The 17,219-nt window shown below is 29.9% G+C and overlaps 3 protein-coding genes across 4 annotated transcripts; 1 reads left to right on the plus strand and 2 right to left on the minus strand.

The window, feature by feature from the left end:
- Positions 1–687: 687 nt before the first annotated feature.
- Positions 688–2,942, minus strand: LOC130957900 (pentatricopeptide repeat-containing protein At4g14850-like). The gene is made up of 2 exons (XM_057884742.1): positions 1,275–2,942; positions 688–1,153 (listed from the first exon to the last, which is right to left on the minus strand). The coding sequence occupies exons 1-2, from the start codon at positions 2,864–2,866 to the stop codon at positions 688–690; spliced, it is 2,058 nt and encodes a 685-aa protein (XP_057740725.1). The 5' UTR covers positions 2,867–2,942.
- A 2,987-nt stretch (positions 2,943–5,929) lies between these two features.
- On the minus strand, positions 5,930–10,383 carry LOC130956246 (protein JASON-like). Of its 2 annotated transcripts, none has more exons than XM_057883294.1 (8): positions 10,069–10,383; positions 9,523–9,571; positions 9,304–9,383; positions 7,872–8,077; positions 6,989–7,038; positions 6,474–6,793; positions 6,307–6,389; positions 5,930–6,220 (listed from the first exon to the last, which is right to left on the minus strand). In XM_057883294.1, the coding sequence occupies exons 1-8, from the start codon at positions 10,234–10,236 to the stop codon at positions 6,112–6,114; spliced, it is 1,065 nt and encodes a 354-aa protein (XP_057739277.1). In that variant the 5' UTR covers positions 10,237–10,383; the 3' UTR covers positions 5,930–6,111. The 2 variants fall into 2 exon arrangements, with proteins under 2 accessions (XP_057739277.1, XP_057739276.1); XM_057883293.1 differs by having other exon boundaries at positions 6,474–6,874.
- Positions 10,384–15,716: 5,333 nt separating this feature from the next.
- Positions 15,717–16,673, plus strand: LOC130956683 (uncharacterized). The gene is made up of 2 exons (XM_057883697.1): positions 15,717–15,923; positions 15,987–16,673. The coding sequence occupies exons 1-2, from the start codon at positions 15,717–15,719 to the stop codon at positions 16,671–16,673; spliced, it is 894 nt and encodes a 297-aa protein (XP_057739680.1).
- Positions 16,674–17,219: the final 546 nt, after the last annotated feature.

Consider the following 17,219-nt stretch of genomic DNA (forward strand, 5'->3'; position numbering starts at 1 on the left):
AAAAATTTCACAAAACTATAAAGACCAACCGAATAATTAAACTATTATTTTATTATATTTATTCTTTTATATAATTATTCGCATGTAAAAGTAAAAAGTAAAACTTTTTACATAATAATATATATCTTTTTTTTAGTACATGTAGATATTTCTAATATATATGTATATTGTACATGTTTTTTTTTAACTTCATCTAAAATTTTATATTTCTAATCCTTTAATGATTTTGAGTAAAATTGTTTTTTAAATAATTTATACAGGTGAAAAACCCTACAGAGATAATAAATTACCATTTGGCTTTTAAAAAAATTAATTTTTTAATAGAATAAATCCTAAAAGGTTACCATGACAAAAAAATTTTCCAAAAATGTACTCCATCTAACAAAATAAATCAACTATCAATGTCTCGATTAATTAAGAGATGAACTTGTATAAAAATAAGGTTAATAGTCACATAACTATACATAAATAATTAGAATTGAGTTATTAAAAAAATTACATAATTATTTAATGAAAATTATATGAATTTATATTTTATTTTAATATTATATATTTATGCAAAGTTAAACCGATCAAATTTATTTTTTTCACTTTTATAATTAGCACTCCTATGTGCTTAAGTTTCATTTTTCTCCTTATTTTCTATATTTTCAATTAGTATATTTTATTGGCACAGTATAAAAACCATCACCAGTAGTCTTTACAAGAGCACCAACCATCTTTAAACCGATGGAAACGATTATTGTCTCGCACAATAATTTCTCTACCAACAATTCCTGAGATGAACTTAATGGCACTATGGCAATCTCCACAAATCCTAAGATTTTTTGTAATTCGTATGGGAATTCCAAGAGGCAGGACTATGAGGCCAAAAGCAAGAGCAATCTTTTCACTGTGATACCAAACTTCTGAAGCCTTTTCTTCTTCTTCTAAGTCAAAGAGCGATAAATTGGTGTCAGGAACATATCCAGCTTTTTTCATCTCTCCTTTCAACTTATCTAGCATTGCCTGAATTTCAGGGTTCTTTTCATGAAAATTATCCTTTGCTTGAAAAACATGAATTTTGTTCTTGACAGCAATCCAACTATAGCCAACATTTTTTTTAATACCTATCTCTTTCATTTCCTTCCTGATAAGAGAAGCATCTTCCCATCTGCATTATGCAATTGTAATGTTAAATCAATTGGAAGTGAAATTATTAATTTTCCACTAAAACTTATTCAATATAGTGATCAAAGGAAGGAAGGCTTGCCAAAATGGTTTTAAACAATTACCTGCCAGCAGATGCAAGCATGTTAGATAGTATTACATGGTTGCCAGAATCATCAGGATCAAGTTCAAATAATTTCTCTGCTGCAATTTTTCCTAACTTTGTTTTTCCATGCATCCTACAAGCCCCAAGTAGAGCCCCCCAGACTGAAATAGTGGGATGAATTGGCATTCTTTTTATAAGTTCATATGCGCGCTCAACAAAACCAGATCTCCCTAAAAGGTCCACAACACACGCATAATGCTCAGAGCCTGGTTCAATTCCATAGTTTACTCTCATGGACTCAAATATCTGCATCCCTCTCTCCACTGCCCCAGCTCTACTACAAGCTGATAATATAGAAACTAGTGTCACATAACTTGGTGTTATACCACAGTTACCCAATGTCATCTCCTCAAATAGATGCAAAGCCATGTCTACATCACCTTGGTGCGCATATCCACCAATCAGTGCATTCCAAGTTACCAAGTTCCTCAAAGGCATTTCACCAAAGACTTGCTCTGCATTTTCGATGCTTCCACATTTTCCATACATGTCAACAAGTGTACTCCCAACAAATATATTCTCCTCGACGCATGCTTTGACAGAGAGTGCATGTACTGTCCTGCCCAATTCAAGCCCTCCAAGCTCAGCACAAGCACTAATCACACTTGATATCATAAAATCCGTTGGTTCAACACCTTCTTCCCTAGCTCTCATGAAGACCATACAAGCCCTCTCTTCCTCATGGTTTTTCACAAGAGCAGCAAGCATAGAACACCAAGAAACAACATTTTTCCGCCCAATCCTGCTAAAAACCATTTCAGCAGACATGATATCCCCACACTTTCCATAGAAATCAACAAGCCCATTCGAAACAGAAACATCCTCCCTGTATCCACCACGAATTACAAAAGCATGCAACTGACGCCCGAGCTCCAAACTTGACATGTCAGAACACGCATTAAGAAATGCACAGAATGTGATCGAATTCGGCTCTCCGTTCAGGCAAAGTAACTCCTTAAATGCACCTATCGCATCCAAGAACTTTCCATCAAGCACTGCATTGGAAATATAAGCATTCCATGTGGCCAAATTTTTGTCAGGCATTTCATCGAACATCTTGCGAGCATCAATTAAGAGGCCAGTTTTACTGTACATATCGAAGGCACTGCACCCAACAAAGACGTCATAAATCATGCCATCCTTTAACGCAAGGGCGTGAACCTGTTTCCCGGTAACAGGCATCTGCAGCGAAGACAAAGCCTTAAAGACGCACGGAAAAGTGAAGTCGTTGGGGCGAATGCACTCACGGCGCATGTTAGAGAAGTGGTGGAGGGCAGAGACAAAACGGGCATTCTGAACGCAGCCGGAAATGAGAGAAGTCCAAGTGACGACGGTGCGAGTGTTGGTGAGAGAGAGAACGTGTTGGGCAGAGATAAGATGGTCGAGTTTGGAATACATGTTGACTAGATGGTTGCAAAGGAAGGAAGGGAGAGGGGTGTGGTGTGTCTTGAGAATTTGTGCATGGACAGCACGACCAAATAGGGAGCAATGACTTGTAACAGCCGACTCCAACAAACTGCCAAGGAAGTTGGAATGCTGCACCATCACCATTTTAATGTATTATGCAACTTATCAAACTAAGATTCTTTTATGTTCATTGTCTTCGTTGTTTTTTATCATTCTATGTACCAATACTATTTTTTCTACCTTCTTTTCAGAGTGATACTGATCCAACATATAAGAAGTCAAAATAAATTATAGGTGAATGTTGGTAAAGTATTAACTAAAAAATAAATTTTGTTATATATATATATATATATATATATTCTTTTTGTAATTAAATTACATATTAGTTTATTTATTTAGATAAAAAAATTAAAATTAATTCTTCTACTAATTGAAATATCATAAATGTTTTGAATACGTGTATTGATATATTTATGATATAATGGATTAAAATTTTTTTTACATAATCTTTTATATTATAAAAGATCATTATTTTTTATTTATTATTAATTATTTTTCTAATAAAAATAAATAAATATGAAAGAGAGATAAAATATATATATATATTATTTTTTAAATTATAAAACAATATAATTTTATACTAAAAATTTTCATGATTGTTATATATGTTCTAATTTTTTTAATTTTGTCTTCTATGTTCCAGTGTTTTTGATCGTCAATAATAAATTATGTTTCCATTTTTTTAAATTATAATTTTTTACTATGTATTTAAATATTGTTGACACTATTACTTAATTTCATTAAACTTGTAACGTATACGATTTTAAAAACAAGTTGACATGTTTAAATTCATGAGTACTCAATTGTACTCTATTGTATTTTTTCTTGATTATTTCTTATTTTTTTATTTTTCTTTTGTGCTTCATTAATTAATTAAAAAAGATATATCAATTTTAAATTTATTAATTTTACGATAAATCTTGTGTATATCAATAACTAATTCATTAACAAATAAGATTTACTTTATGTCAATTCATATGTATGGATGTTGTATTATATGAGAAAAGTGAAAACTCTCTTTTTAACCCCTTTTAATTATTTTATATAAATATTTTAATCTAATAAAATCATAACTTCAAATAATTTAATGGTATAAATTAATTCTTTTTTTTTTTTTTCCTCAAGGGACTAAACGATCTTAGAAGGGTCCAATCCCATATATATTATACATCAAGTTTGAACTAAGGTTAATAACCTTTAACAAAGACTAAAATTTTCGAAAAAACCAATGTGATTTCTTTTAGGCTTAGAGTGATTAATACCAGAGCATACTTTAATTTTTGCTCTCTTTTAAGTTTTAGTAGATATTTGTACGTGAATATCAATAACTATTTACAACTGTCTTTTTATTCGAATTTTAAGAAAAGATTAATAGAATTTATATGATTTATTGATAGACTAATCTTCAATTTAAAAATATTTATTGGTATCAATTAAAAGTAAATTTTAGGATTATATAATTTGTATAAAAATATTTGTTTAAAGATATTAAAATATAACTATTATTTATAATTTATTTATATAAAAGATATTAAAATATAATTAACATAGCTTAGTGATAAAAATTTAAGACTTCATAGTTGAAAACAAGGATTTATATCATTCTTTTATTTCTTTTGTATAATAACTTAAAATATAACTATAAATAATTAGTCTTTTATTTATTAAACTATATCATTTAATATATTAAGAAACACTTATAAAGAATATTTATTATTGCACAATTTTACAATTCTAGCAGTAATTATTCAATTAAAAAGTTATATATGATTTTAATTAATTTATAATGTTTTTATTATAATTTTATAAATTTCTTGAGTTATATAATTTTAGAAAAGCAATATTTTTTACACAAATAATTTGCATCATCAATACTATTTAACTAATTTTTAGTTAAATCATTGAATTCAATTTGTATGGTGCAACTAATATTTATATGTTTTTTACAAACATCGAATATATTTTTGTCTACCATATATTAACTTAGTATAAGTATATAATGTTACGAACTTACGATTTAATAAATGTATACGGTAATGTAAGTAAAAAAAAAAAAAAAACAAACTGATATTTATAATGTTTGACGCTAATTTGTATCATCTTAAACTTTTTTTTAAACAACAAGTTATATTAATTTGTTTTTTCTTGGTTAAACATAGTGAATTTTGATATTCCAAAATTGTCACATAAATTAAAAATGCATGATTGATTAATTAATGATTGTGCTAACTGAGCAATAGGTTTTTTATAAAATATAAATATAAAAATAATTTTATTTATTTCTTTTATTTTTTTATTTTTAATTTATTTTATTGTTTTTCCTTTTTTTTCAAGTATTTTAATTTTTTTTAAACTTCAATTTTATTTGCTTTTTTATTTAAAGTTCTCGTTTGTTTTTCCACTTTCCACTTGTTTTACTTTCATATCATTACGTTATTTTATTTTAATTTTTTTTCCTTCAAGTTTTTTATTTCCAAGTTTTACCTCCTTTCCATTTTAAACTTTATTTTCTTGTACGTCATTTATTACGATTACGCTTTTATTTACTAAAATTTGTCACAAGTATTTCGACACATTTTATTTCAATACAAATACTAAGTAATTATCCAGTCGAGTTCATTAGGAGTCGTATCTACTCTCCTAATTGAAATCTTGTTGACATCCTGTTGAGATTAACAAAAATCAAGTGAAACAATCCTATAAGATGTATATATATTATTAAGCTAATTTGAATTTGACTAATAAAGTTTAATGCAAAAATTCAAGGAGAGTCCATCCTCTCAACTTTTTTCCCTCAATTGTTTAATAAAATGTGATCTCTCACATGTTTTTTTTTAATCCCACTTAAAGAATGTAAGGTGAAAAGTCATACTTAAACAAATAATTTAAAAAAAAAAGAAATTGAAAAGATCCATTTCTATTTAAGAGTGTTGATTAATCCAAAATAATTTTAAAACTTTATTTTTTGTTATTTATTTGTGATCAATTGTAAATTTATTTTCTAATATTTTTGTATTCTATTTTTACAAAGTTACGTTATTTTATTAATTTTAGATTTCTTAAATTTCTTTGTTTGATTAAACATCTATTAGTATTTTAATAAATTTGATTTCTATGCCACCATTAGCAAATTCCAAATTTCCATTATATAACGCAATAATTCTCATGACTTATGTACAATGCAAGCAGAGGAGGCACACTGCTTGACAATTTCATGTTACTATAAAAATTTGTATAACCAATTGCTTGATCCAACCAATCAACCTGTTGAACCAGGTATATTCAGTTTCCATTAAAAGCAATTAGTTTTCCACAAAAATCCTAAATGATTAGAATGACACAACGGATTGGGGATGCGGTGATGACTGAAACTGAGACACTGCTGTGTCATTTTCTTCATTCTCATTAAAAGCAATTGGTTTTCCACAAAAATCCTTCCTGCAAATCCAAATAACATTATAATCAACTATTCAACTACATAAGAAAACACTTTGACGTTAGCATAACTAACTGAATAAGCATACCTTTGAGATATGGAACTCTCTTCAGACAACGCCTTCTCCAACCTTTCTTCAAATGGCATTGCATGCCAGTTTACTTTCTGATCCTGAAATGTGAAAAATCAGGAGCAATATCAAGCTTTAAAACTCAAATAGGAAAAAGAAAAAAATGTTGATAATATAAATCATACTTCCTTGTACTTATTGGTTGAGTTTGGTATCCCATTACCATCCCACCACTTAGGAGGAGGAGAATGAGATTCCTCGTCTTCGTTCCAATGCGCAGCAACCATTCCAATGATAGGCCTATCAGATGGAGCTTTGCGAATATGACTATTCGCCATTTCCATTCTCTTGTTTCTCTCCTCTAGAATTACTGACGCCGGCTTCAGCCATGAAGACAAGCTTTCTTCCGCCTTTGATTCATTTTCATTCAAGACTTTCTTTGATTTTTCATTCTCTGCCTGCTTGGGATACCGAAATTGCGACTGAGCTGTCTCAAAGACAGTTCCTGGTGTTTGCATTTCATCAGGTAGCTTCAAAGGGATGGGATAAGGTGATAATTTATATTCACCCTCCTTATTTGGGGGTTCTATTTTCATCATATGCCATACACCACAATCAAATGTATCATAGGTTGATTCAGTTTCACATTCAAAATGTACAGACTTGTTTCACATTCAAGAAGTTGTTTTCTTAGTCATACCTGAAGCATGAAGAGAATCACGTCTAGTATTTTGTGTATTGGAGATACAGCTGCAAAAGAAAGGAAATTAACTTTCGAGAAAAATCTTGGTGTGTGTTTTCAATAGAGCATTCTAAAATTTTGAAGAATTTAAAATGATATGTAACTAAATTGCCATAATTCAATTACATGTAATTTTGGCAACACCTTTGTTGAAAACCTTCAAGCTTTTAAATTTAAAAAATAAAAATAAAACAGTGTGATTAAATTAAAAATGTTACCAGTTAATATAAAAGTATGATCTTAATTTAAACTATACTTTTTAAGTGTTGTCATAGCCAGCATATTCATAGTTATCATAAGATTCACCATTTTCAAATATCTCATATATACGCACAAGAAGAAAAGATGAAATCCTATATATATATATATATATATTGCCAAATTTGAGAGCAAATTATTTCCTTTTTACTATCAATCAAGTTTTAAAAGAAGAAAACAAGGAAGCTAATTGGAGAAATTCCCTATCTTATGGGGTATTCTAAATTCTTTGTTGTGAACTAAACAAAAGACCCCATAAAAGTGCTTGTGATTTGTAAAATTCATTTTATTAATATCAAAACAAATAATTTCTAATTAAAGGATTTAAAATGCTCTTAAAAAATGCATTCTCTCTTTTTAAATTCTTTATCCAAATACACTCTTAATTTTGGAAATCAAATGTATAATTTCGACATTCAGAGAAAATCCTTTACTACATAGTAAATGTAAAGTAAGCTCCTTCTGTTCTCAAGATTAACAAACGGAATATCAATCTCCTATGAAATAGACAAAAATGTGGTTATTCCACATTCACTATAAGACGTGAGCATAAAAAAATTCAAAATATAAATAGATGAACAACCTGCTTGCTGTTTGTTCTAAAGAATCTGTTCTTTTCCCCCAATCTTCAGAACATTTCTTGGGAGTTGGGGGGTTGAATGGTTGATTATCTAGCCGAACTTTATCAGCTGACGTGTTGGGACGCCAAGAATGAAACCTTGAAGGCTCAGAATCTTTGCCACAGGAAGGTGATACTTTCAGCTTCTCAGATGCTTTGAGAAACATGGCCTGTCGAAAAAGGGTTCATGTAATTATACGAAAAATATTTTATCTACAAGCACCAATCTTAAGAGAGAGCCAAAAATTAAATAGCGTTCTCAGTGTTTTTCAAAATTTTATACAAGTAGTAATGAGAACACAAACTTCAATCATTATAAAAGAAGAAACTTAAAAATATATGAATTTGGAAGATTCAAAAGTGAATTTAGTGAGAAATCTATCAATTTTTTTTTCACCACTTAGGTAATAGATGACCTCCTTCTTGAGAGTTGATACTACCAATGTTTCTATGCCCAAGACTGCATATACTTGACTATCACGACAAATGTGATAAGTATGCAATGAACTAGCTTACGTGCTATTGTAGAAAAATTTATCCCCTAAAAGAAAAAGTAGAAAAACATTAACATCAGAGAATCTATAATTGAGAAAGGTTTGGGGTTGGATTTCTAACAATATTGCAGTTCTTTCCATTAATTATATCTTAAAATACTAAACACTTCATAGAAATTGCAGTTGCTAGAATTAGAAATGACAAAAGGCTCAAATGTGATAGAGGTCGTTATCTTGAAAGACCATTTTCATATGTGCCACTATTGCAAGTCCTACATCTGTCAAGGATACTTCTCTAGAATGTTTATAAATGAGGAACATCCCCCACTTCTTGAGCTAGCTTTTGGAGTGAGCGAGGCCTATTCAGTTATGATACCACCATTTATGGTGATCTCAAACTATACAGGTTACCCTGCTAAACTACGAGTCAACAACGATAGATTCCAAGAGTTCTGGAATCTAAGTTCCTCCCCCTGTAAACAGAGACTACAATCAATTTTCGTTTTTAATTTATTCTTTTTTATTAAAAAAAAAAAAAAGAAGCAGCAGCAAGCTTGAAGTCCTAATTGTGGCTATTGTCAATTGTTTTTCAAATATGAGACTAACTGCTACTAGTTGTTTCCCACATTTAGTTTTTCACTAATCATTTCATCTATGAAACATGCTCTCCATTGTCCAGAAACTAGAAATAACTCTAATTGCAAGCTTATTAGAAAGAAAAAGCATACACCAGCTAACAGCTTCAGCGACTTATCTTGAAGCATTTCCTATCGTATGAAAAATAAACTACATGCCAATATATATATTCCTTATTCCATAATCCATACTGCTAATGTAAGAACTAAGAACTGTCATAGAACAACCATTGCATTTAGAATAATAAAAACAACAAAAATGCACACCTCATCCTTATGTCCCTTCTCATGAATCTGAGATCCTGTACCAAAACTCTTCCCCTCATTGCAAGCAGATTCTTCTCTCACTTTTCAAAAAATTAAGAGCAGAGTACACATTGAAATAAGAGGCCATATGTTCATAATGGTAAACATCAATGCAACAAAATAGAATAACTAAAAGCCATAAAAGTATCATTAAAAAACAGAAACAAAAGAATTAGTTACCTTCAGAGAGAAACAAAGTAGACAGCCGATTTCGAGAGACCACAGCATCCTGGTTTACACACAACAAAATTAGAACCTTGATTAAAAGCAAAATTAAAAGAGTTAACGCTTACTTTGGTCCGGTGTTAACGAGTCCAAATAGTTCCTATGAATAAAAAACATTAGTCAACTTGATCCCTTGATCATTTTGACTCATTTAACCTGCTACAAGTATTAACCCAGCATTAAAACTGATTAATATCTGAACACTCGCTAACCTTTTTTCTAAAGTATCTTATCCGATAAAAAAAAAGAACAAAAATGCTAATATGCATAGCACACCCAACAACAAAATTCATAGAAAATCAAACAGCTTTACCAAACAACTCTGACAAATTAATCATTCAAATTTCAGCTTAAGTATGTCAACAATTTTCAACAATTTGCAAATCCTCCAACAACAATAAGATATTGCTCAAACAAATTCCAATACATTCATAACAATTAACAATATAGAAGACAAAAATAAGTTTTTTTTTAATTAAAAAAAAAGTTAGGACTGGTTACGTTGGTTTTGGACTGACGAGAAAGCGCTGCGGTGGTGGCGGTGGTGGCAGTAGTGGGAAGGTGACGGTTGTCACGGCCTCTAAAGCAAGAAAAGAAGCTACCCATGGTGGCGCGGTAGAAGGATCGGAACACGAACCTCAGAATCAGACCTAACCAGCCGCATATCATTCAGAAGAACCAGTAATTATAACGTTCCTTTTCTCTATTTTTTCTAATTATTTAGAAAAAAAATAGAGTGTAAATTGATAAGGAAGGAAGCAAGAGAGTGTGTGAGAGAGAGAAGGGAAGAGTAAGGAGTGGATTTTGAAATTTGAACTAACAGTGAAGTATGATGAGGAAGGAGGGAGAGGGAAGGAATGGAATTCATATTTCAGGGACACGCTTGGGGTATCTTTTCCCTACGCGCGGATCATTGTCACGTTGGAACGCGCTCATATGTCGTGACACGTAGCAGTTTTTGGAGAGTAGGTGACTAGGTGGGTTCAAATTAGCGAAGGCGCGTCGCTAACATTGGATCGATGAATGTGACCGAGACCGAGATCCCTGTCTTAACGCGAATGTTTGCAACTCGAAAATGGTAAAAACTCGTGTGCAGTTAACTTCATGTGAAGTTGATAGTTAAAAGTCATTAGATGAAAATTTAGTCAAATTATTTAAATTATCTAACAATTCTTAATTATCAACTTCATGTAAAGTCGACTGCAACTGAATTTTCACCCTAAAAAATAGACATTTACTTGTGTACTTATAAAATTAGATAAAATTAATAGCATTTTTTATGATTAAACTATCATTTTTATTGCCGGACAAATTTATTTATAAAATAATAAAATTAAAATTATATTTATAAAAAATTAATTCTATACGATAAAATTATTTCAAAAGTTTAAATTACTTTTTTTTATTATTATTATTATTATCATTCTCTCTTTTTAAATTATTCTCTCTGATAAATAAAAAAATAATATCCTCAAATAATAATAATAAACCAATAAAAAACAAGAACCCAACACATTTACCATAAATATTCACAAACACCTATTTATAATGAACTAACAAAAAAGTCATAAATTGAGAGGAAAAAATAAACTTAAATTGTGAATCCAAATGAGAGGATCATATTTAGACTTTTTCTATTGAAATAAATACAAAAAAAATTATTTTTCTAAATAGACATTAATCAAAATCTTTTTTGAAAGGCACAGCATCAAATTATGAAAAGTATCTACGAATTAAAAATAGTCTCTATTTTAACGTTAACGTCTACGAAATGGAACATTTCATAGATGGCATCCACAAAATGAATATGTCAATAGCAGCACATACGAATTAGATCATTACAATTCTAACACACACGAAATGAGTTTCCTCGTATTAAAATCGGTATTTTAAATAGAAAAAAATAGCTTGTAAAAAAATGATTCCCCATTTTAGATGTACTAATCAAACAAAATTAATTCTTAAAGAGCCAAAAATCTTACGACAAAGAAACGATCAATCTTTGACAAACGAACTTTTCAAATTATTAAAATGGTGGTTTAACTAACTTAATTAAACTTTAGCATATTCAATGGGTCAAAGATTACATAATTTAATTAATTAAGTGCGTGGTTGGGATTACAATCGTTTAGACAATTGATTCTTTATTTGTTCTCTTATTAGTTTCATTTTTTAGGCAATTGGTTCTTCCTACGTAATATAATTAGAAAACGATGTTCTTGTAAGGGGTGAATAATAATAAAATTTTAATTCACAATAATCTTGATGGCAATGCCAAAGAAATTATTGTGTAGTTAGTATTTGCTGTTTTATTGTGTTTGATATGATAGGTGAAAATAAAAAATAAATATAAAATATGTGTCAATATATATTTTTGTTGTTGTTTTTATTTTTTATTTTTACTCTTATTAGAGCTCTCTCTTCTTTTATTGGGGTCAAAAACTTACTATAACTAACTATAAAAATAATAGCAAACTATATAAAAATAAAATCACATGTGAAAAAAATAAAATTAAAACTGAGATTTCATACCACACAATGTTACATACAAATTTAATAATAAAAATATAGTGATAAAATGATAAAAAAAAAAAACTGGAAAGAATATATGCAGTAGGTGGTTCAGATGGAACATTATTTTAAAATGGTGGTGGAGGGTCAATATTTTTAGCAGATGAATTATTACGTGACAATGGTGATGGAGAGCCAATACTTTTAGATGATTACAACTTAGTTGCTGTATTTCGTGTTTGATACCAATGAATTGGGTCCAATTCGCGTCTGACCCTTGAGTTTTTCCTCTTAGGGGTGAGCACGGGTAGCGGGTACCCGATTACCTATCCGAACCTGAACCGAACCAATTAAATTGGTTCTGGAACCAATGGGTAATCGGGTTCAACCCGAACTAAACCAATGGCCTTTGTTAGTGATTGATTTGGGTATCGGTTCTAGGGATGCAGAATCCAAACCAACCCGTGAACCTGATCATATATTAATTAAATAAAAAAATAAAAATATATATGACTTTTTAGTGGCTTTTAGTGAGATTATTTACCATTAATATGTTTGGATTTTAATGAGTTTAGTTTTTAATGTACTGGTGTTTAACATGTTTAGATTATTTATATTAATGTTACATGTTTATTGTACTTGTTGAATTTTTAAGATAAAAATTTGATTTTTTATGAATTTCAAAGTCATCGGATACCCAATTACCCGAACCGAACCAATCCGTTTTTAATCGGTTTGGTTTGATTTGGGTACATACACAACAAAATACAAATTCGAACCAAACCAAACCAATTATATTTTGATCGGTTCGATTCTAATTTTACCTTAAACCTGAATCAAATCGACCCGTACTCACCCCTATTTCCTCTGCCTCCATTTCGTGGGTACCACCTCTAGCCGAATTCGCGTTCGCCATACCTGAGAAGCTCATACACAAGATGAATTCTTACCACTATTTCGTGGGTGCCAGCATTGAGATAGAAGCTATTTTCAATTCGTGAGTGCTTCTCATGATTTGGTGCTGCACATTTTAAAAAAGATTTTTATCCATGTGTATTTAAAAAATTTTTTCTGTATTTATTTTAATAAAAAAGCCATCGTATTTGGAGAAGGAGACGAAGTCATTGTGGTTTTTATCGTGGAAGTCCATCTCCCTCTAAGAGCAGTGGAGAACTTTTCTATTGGATTGGAGAACATTTTACTGTCAACTCGTGTTCACTAATAAATCCATAAAAAAATTAATACAAGTTATAGACCTTACGAGCTTAACCCTTAAATAATAAGGGTAAAATTCTTAAAATTATCGAGTGATATTTAAATGCATATTATTTCCTATTGTATGAATATCATGGCATCAAGCTTTGCAACCGTTGCTAACTGTCCGGCTAAATTCGTTATAATTTTGTACATGATGATATGTATGCTTAATAATAGGTACAATGAAAGTCATATCTAAGTGTTTTACCCAAATTTTATTTATGTTTAAAAGAAAATATGGGTATCTCAATATCGCAATTATAACATTAAATAAAATTAAAAGAAATGAAAGTAACAAATAAATACATAAATGCTAGGTGTTGGAGGTAAAGTAAATTACAAAAATTAAAACAAATAAGAAATTAAAGAGAAGAGGAAGAAAGAAACACAAACGTAAAAGAGAAGAATACGTAAAAGTAGAGAAATTTTATTAATAGAAATCGAAGAAAGCAAATTACAAGTGTTTGAGTTCAAAAAAATTACTTAAAATTCCCAATTTTATCCTGTGATACCAAGGGACTGAGAGTGTTTTAGATTTCTAAGTATTTTCCAAAAGAACTGAATTCCTTATAATCAGAGGCGGATTGACGAGGGGCCTAAGGTGGCCATGGTCTCCCCCAAAATTTTTCAAAAAAAATTAGTAAATAGTAATAATTAATAATATTAAATATTTTTTATATATAATATTAGAAAAAAATATAGATTTATGAATTTTGTAAATTAAACTAAAAATTGCATTATGTATTGAATATTTGGATTATTGTTGCTCTTATTAACAAATAGACCATTCTAATAATTAATAAAAATAATTTTATTATACTAGCCGAATAGACAGTAGCTCATATTATTAATTAAAGTAGTACTACTACATCTTTCAAACATTTTTCTTCAAACTATGAGAGACATCAGCTCACACTTTCTCTCTTTTAGTGGCTCCCATTTGTGCAGACTTTTGGTCTTCTACTCTTCTCATTCTAATTTTTTTCATACTAAAACAAGATATATGAAGAAAAACCATTGAAGATTTGAGGTGAACAGCGAAATATTAACTATTGAATGTACAATAAAGACTCAAAAAGGTATATTTCATTTTTTTTAAGTTAATAACAATGTCAAGTATTATTTACATTATTTATTTAAAATAATTAATTTATTTTTGATAATGGACAGTGTTTAAAGATTAAAGTGAGAGTAAAACTCAATAGAGTTATTTTTGGGTGAGACTTGGAACAAAAAATAATCAGGTAAATCAATAACTTTATCTTTGGTTATTATATATTTGTGTTTCTAAAGTTATTTGTTATTGCTCAATAGGTTTAATATTTTTTTTTAAAAAAATAATATATATGCAATTATTTTTATTTTTTTTTTGTTAGATAGTTCAAGTTAAGTTAAAAATGTTAAAGATGAAAATAATTCACTCATTTTTCAAGAGAAAAGAGAGAATATATGATGAACAAAATTCAGCTTCAGATTTTTTGAGTAATGTTCAAAATATTATTGAACAACCTAAGATACAACCTGTGACACAACTTGTTGAGCAAGATATCTAACCCCTTGCTTCTAAAATAACAAGGACCGAAATAGATCAAGTTAATATTGATACATTGATGCGTGATCCCGGAAAGCGTCCGCAAATTTGAAATTATCCTATCAATCAACAAGATGAAATCCGTAGAGCATATATAAAGTTTGGACCATATCAATTTATTATGGATGAGTACCCTCTTTCTGGTCTTGAAAGTCATCCTCGTCGTTTCAAAGCTTATTGGTTTAAGAATTTTTCTTGACTAGAATATTCGCCAGAAGTAGATGCTGCATTTTGTCTTCCATGATATTTATTTTCTAGAAAATCAAGTCCATTCACATCAGGAGGATTTCGCAATTGGAAAAAAGTGAATAATGGAAAGGATTGTGCATTTTTATCTCATGTGGGTAAATCTCTTAATTCTCCTCATAATATTGCTGTTAAGTCTTGTAAAGATTTGCTTAACCAATTATACCACATTGACAAAGTATTGGCTAAGCAAAGATCACAATAAGTTTTAAGCAATAGATTGCGTCTTAAAGCCTCTATTGATACGGTCAGATGGTTAACGTTTTAAGCTTGTGCTTTTAGGGGATATGACGAGAGTCATGAGTCTCAGAATCAAGAAAATTTTCTTGAAATGTTAAAATTATTAGTTTCTTAAAATAAAGAAGTAGATGCAGTTGTCTTGGAGAATGCTCCTCAAAATGCAATATACACATCACCTTCTATTCAAAAGAAAATTCTACATGTTTTTGCTAGAAAGGTGTAAAATAAAATTCGCAATGAAATTGGTAATGCAAAATTTTATTTGATTGTTGATGAATCTAGAGATGAATCTAAAAGAGAACAAATGACACTTGTTGTTAGATTTGTTGATAAGCATGTATTTGTCAAAAAAAGGCTAATAGATGTTGTTCATGTCAAAGATACTATTTTTGCTACTCTAAAACAAGAGATTTATTCTGCATTATCTCATCACAATCTCAACATTCAAAATGTTCGAGGTCAAGGGTATGACGGGGCTAGTAATATGCGTGGAGAGTGGAAAGGGTTACAAGTTTTAATTATTCAAGAATGTCATTATGCATATTATGTTCATTGATTTGCTCATCAATTACAGCTAGCTCTTGTTGCTGCGGCTAAAGAAGTTGTTGATGTTCATGCTTTTTTCCAAAGTTTGAGTAATATTATCAATGTTGTGTGCTCTTCTTGCAAATGCAATGATGAATTACGATCTGCTTATGCAACTGAAATTTCTCATTTAGTTGCAACTAATCAAATTGAAACAGGAAGGGGAGCTAATCAAATTGGCACATTAAAAAGATCAGGAGATACCAGATGGATCTCTCACTTCAACTCAATTTGTAGCCTTTTACGTATGTTTGGAGCAACAACTTCAGTTCTGGAAGATTTGGCTACTAATGGATCTACATATTCTCAACGTGGTAATGATACTTATGCTCTTAAATCTTTATTATCATTTGATTTTGTTTTCATTTTGCATATGATGAAAGAAATAATGAGAATCACTGATAAACTTTGTCAAGCATTGCAACAAAAATCTCAAAACATTTTGAATGCTATGCATCTGGTTTCTAGTACAAAGTCATTGATTCAACAGTTAAGGGATAGTAATTGGGGAGCACTTTTGGAAAAAGTTAGTTCTTTTTACAATGATCATGCTATTCAGATACCTGATATGAGTGCTTCTTTTAGTGACCTAATTCGATCTCATCGTAAAAAGGATGTTGTCACTGTTGAACACCACTACCATGTTGACATTTTTACTAGCGTGATAGATTTTTAATTGAAAGAGATAAATGGTAGATTTAATGAGCAAGCAACCGAGCTCCTCATATTAAGTACATCTTTGGATCCTAAAGATGCTTTCAAGTTATTCAGTGTTTGCAACATATACAATCTTGCAAAGAATTTCTATTCTTTAGATTTTTCTGAGCACGAAAAGATTCAATTGGATTATGAGTTACAACATTATGAACTTGATGTGGTTAAAGTTTCAGATTTTCAGAATTTGTCTACTATTGCTGAATTGTGTCAAAAATTGATAGAGACAAAAAAATCATATATATATCCTTTAATTGATAGATTAATTCGTCTTGTTTTGACTCTTCCTGTGACAACAACAACTGAACGGGCCTTTTCAACTATGAAGATTATTAAAACAAGGCTTCGAAACAAGATGGAAGATGAATTTTTAGCAGATTATATGATTGTATATATTAAAAAGGAGAGTGCTTCAAAATTCACTTTAGAGATGATAATTGATAATTTTAGTTCCATGAAGCATCGTCGAGCAAATTTAAAAATACCAAAATCTTAAAGTATGTAGTTG

Source organism: Arachis stenosperma, chromosome 10, assembly GCF_014773155.1.
Source record: "Arachis stenosperma cultivar V10309 chromosome 10, arast.V10309.gnm1.PFL2, whole genome shotgun sequence".
In the NCBI taxonomy this organism is placed as follows: domain Eukaryota; kingdom Viridiplantae; phylum Streptophyta; class Magnoliopsida; order Fabales; family Fabaceae; genus Arachis; species Arachis stenosperma.

Bases quoted from the DNA above. Each gene is read 5' to 3' on its own strand.
- LOC130957900 (XM_057884742.1), bottom strand. From the start codon at position 2,866: ATGGTGATGGTGCAGCATTCCAACTTCCTTGGCAGTTTGTTGGAGTCG. The intron at 1,154-1,274 runs GTAATTGTTTAA...TGCATAATGCAG, and splicing joins ATGCTTGCATCTGCTGGCAG to ATGGGAAGATGCTTCTCTTA.
- LOC130956246 (XM_057883293.1), bottom strand. From the start codon at position 10,236: ATGATATGCGGCTGGTTAGGTCTGATTCTGAGGTTCGTGTTCCGATCC. The intron at 7,039-7,871 runs GTTGTTCATCTA...TTTCTTTTGCAG, and splicing joins TTAGAACAAACAGCAAGCAG to CTGTATCTCCAATACACAAA. The intron at 6,390-6,473 runs GTATGATTTATA...TTCACATTTCAG, and splicing joins CAACCAATAAGTACAAGGAA to GATCAGAAAGTAAACTGGCA.
- LOC130956683 (XM_057883697.1), top strand. From the start codon at position 15,717: ATGACACTTGTTGTTAGATTTGTTGATAAGCATGTATTTGTCAAAAAA. The intron at 15,924-15,986 runs GTTTTAATTATT...CATCAATTACAG, and splicing joins GAGAGTGGAAAGGGTTACAA to CTAGCTCTTGTTGCTGCGGC.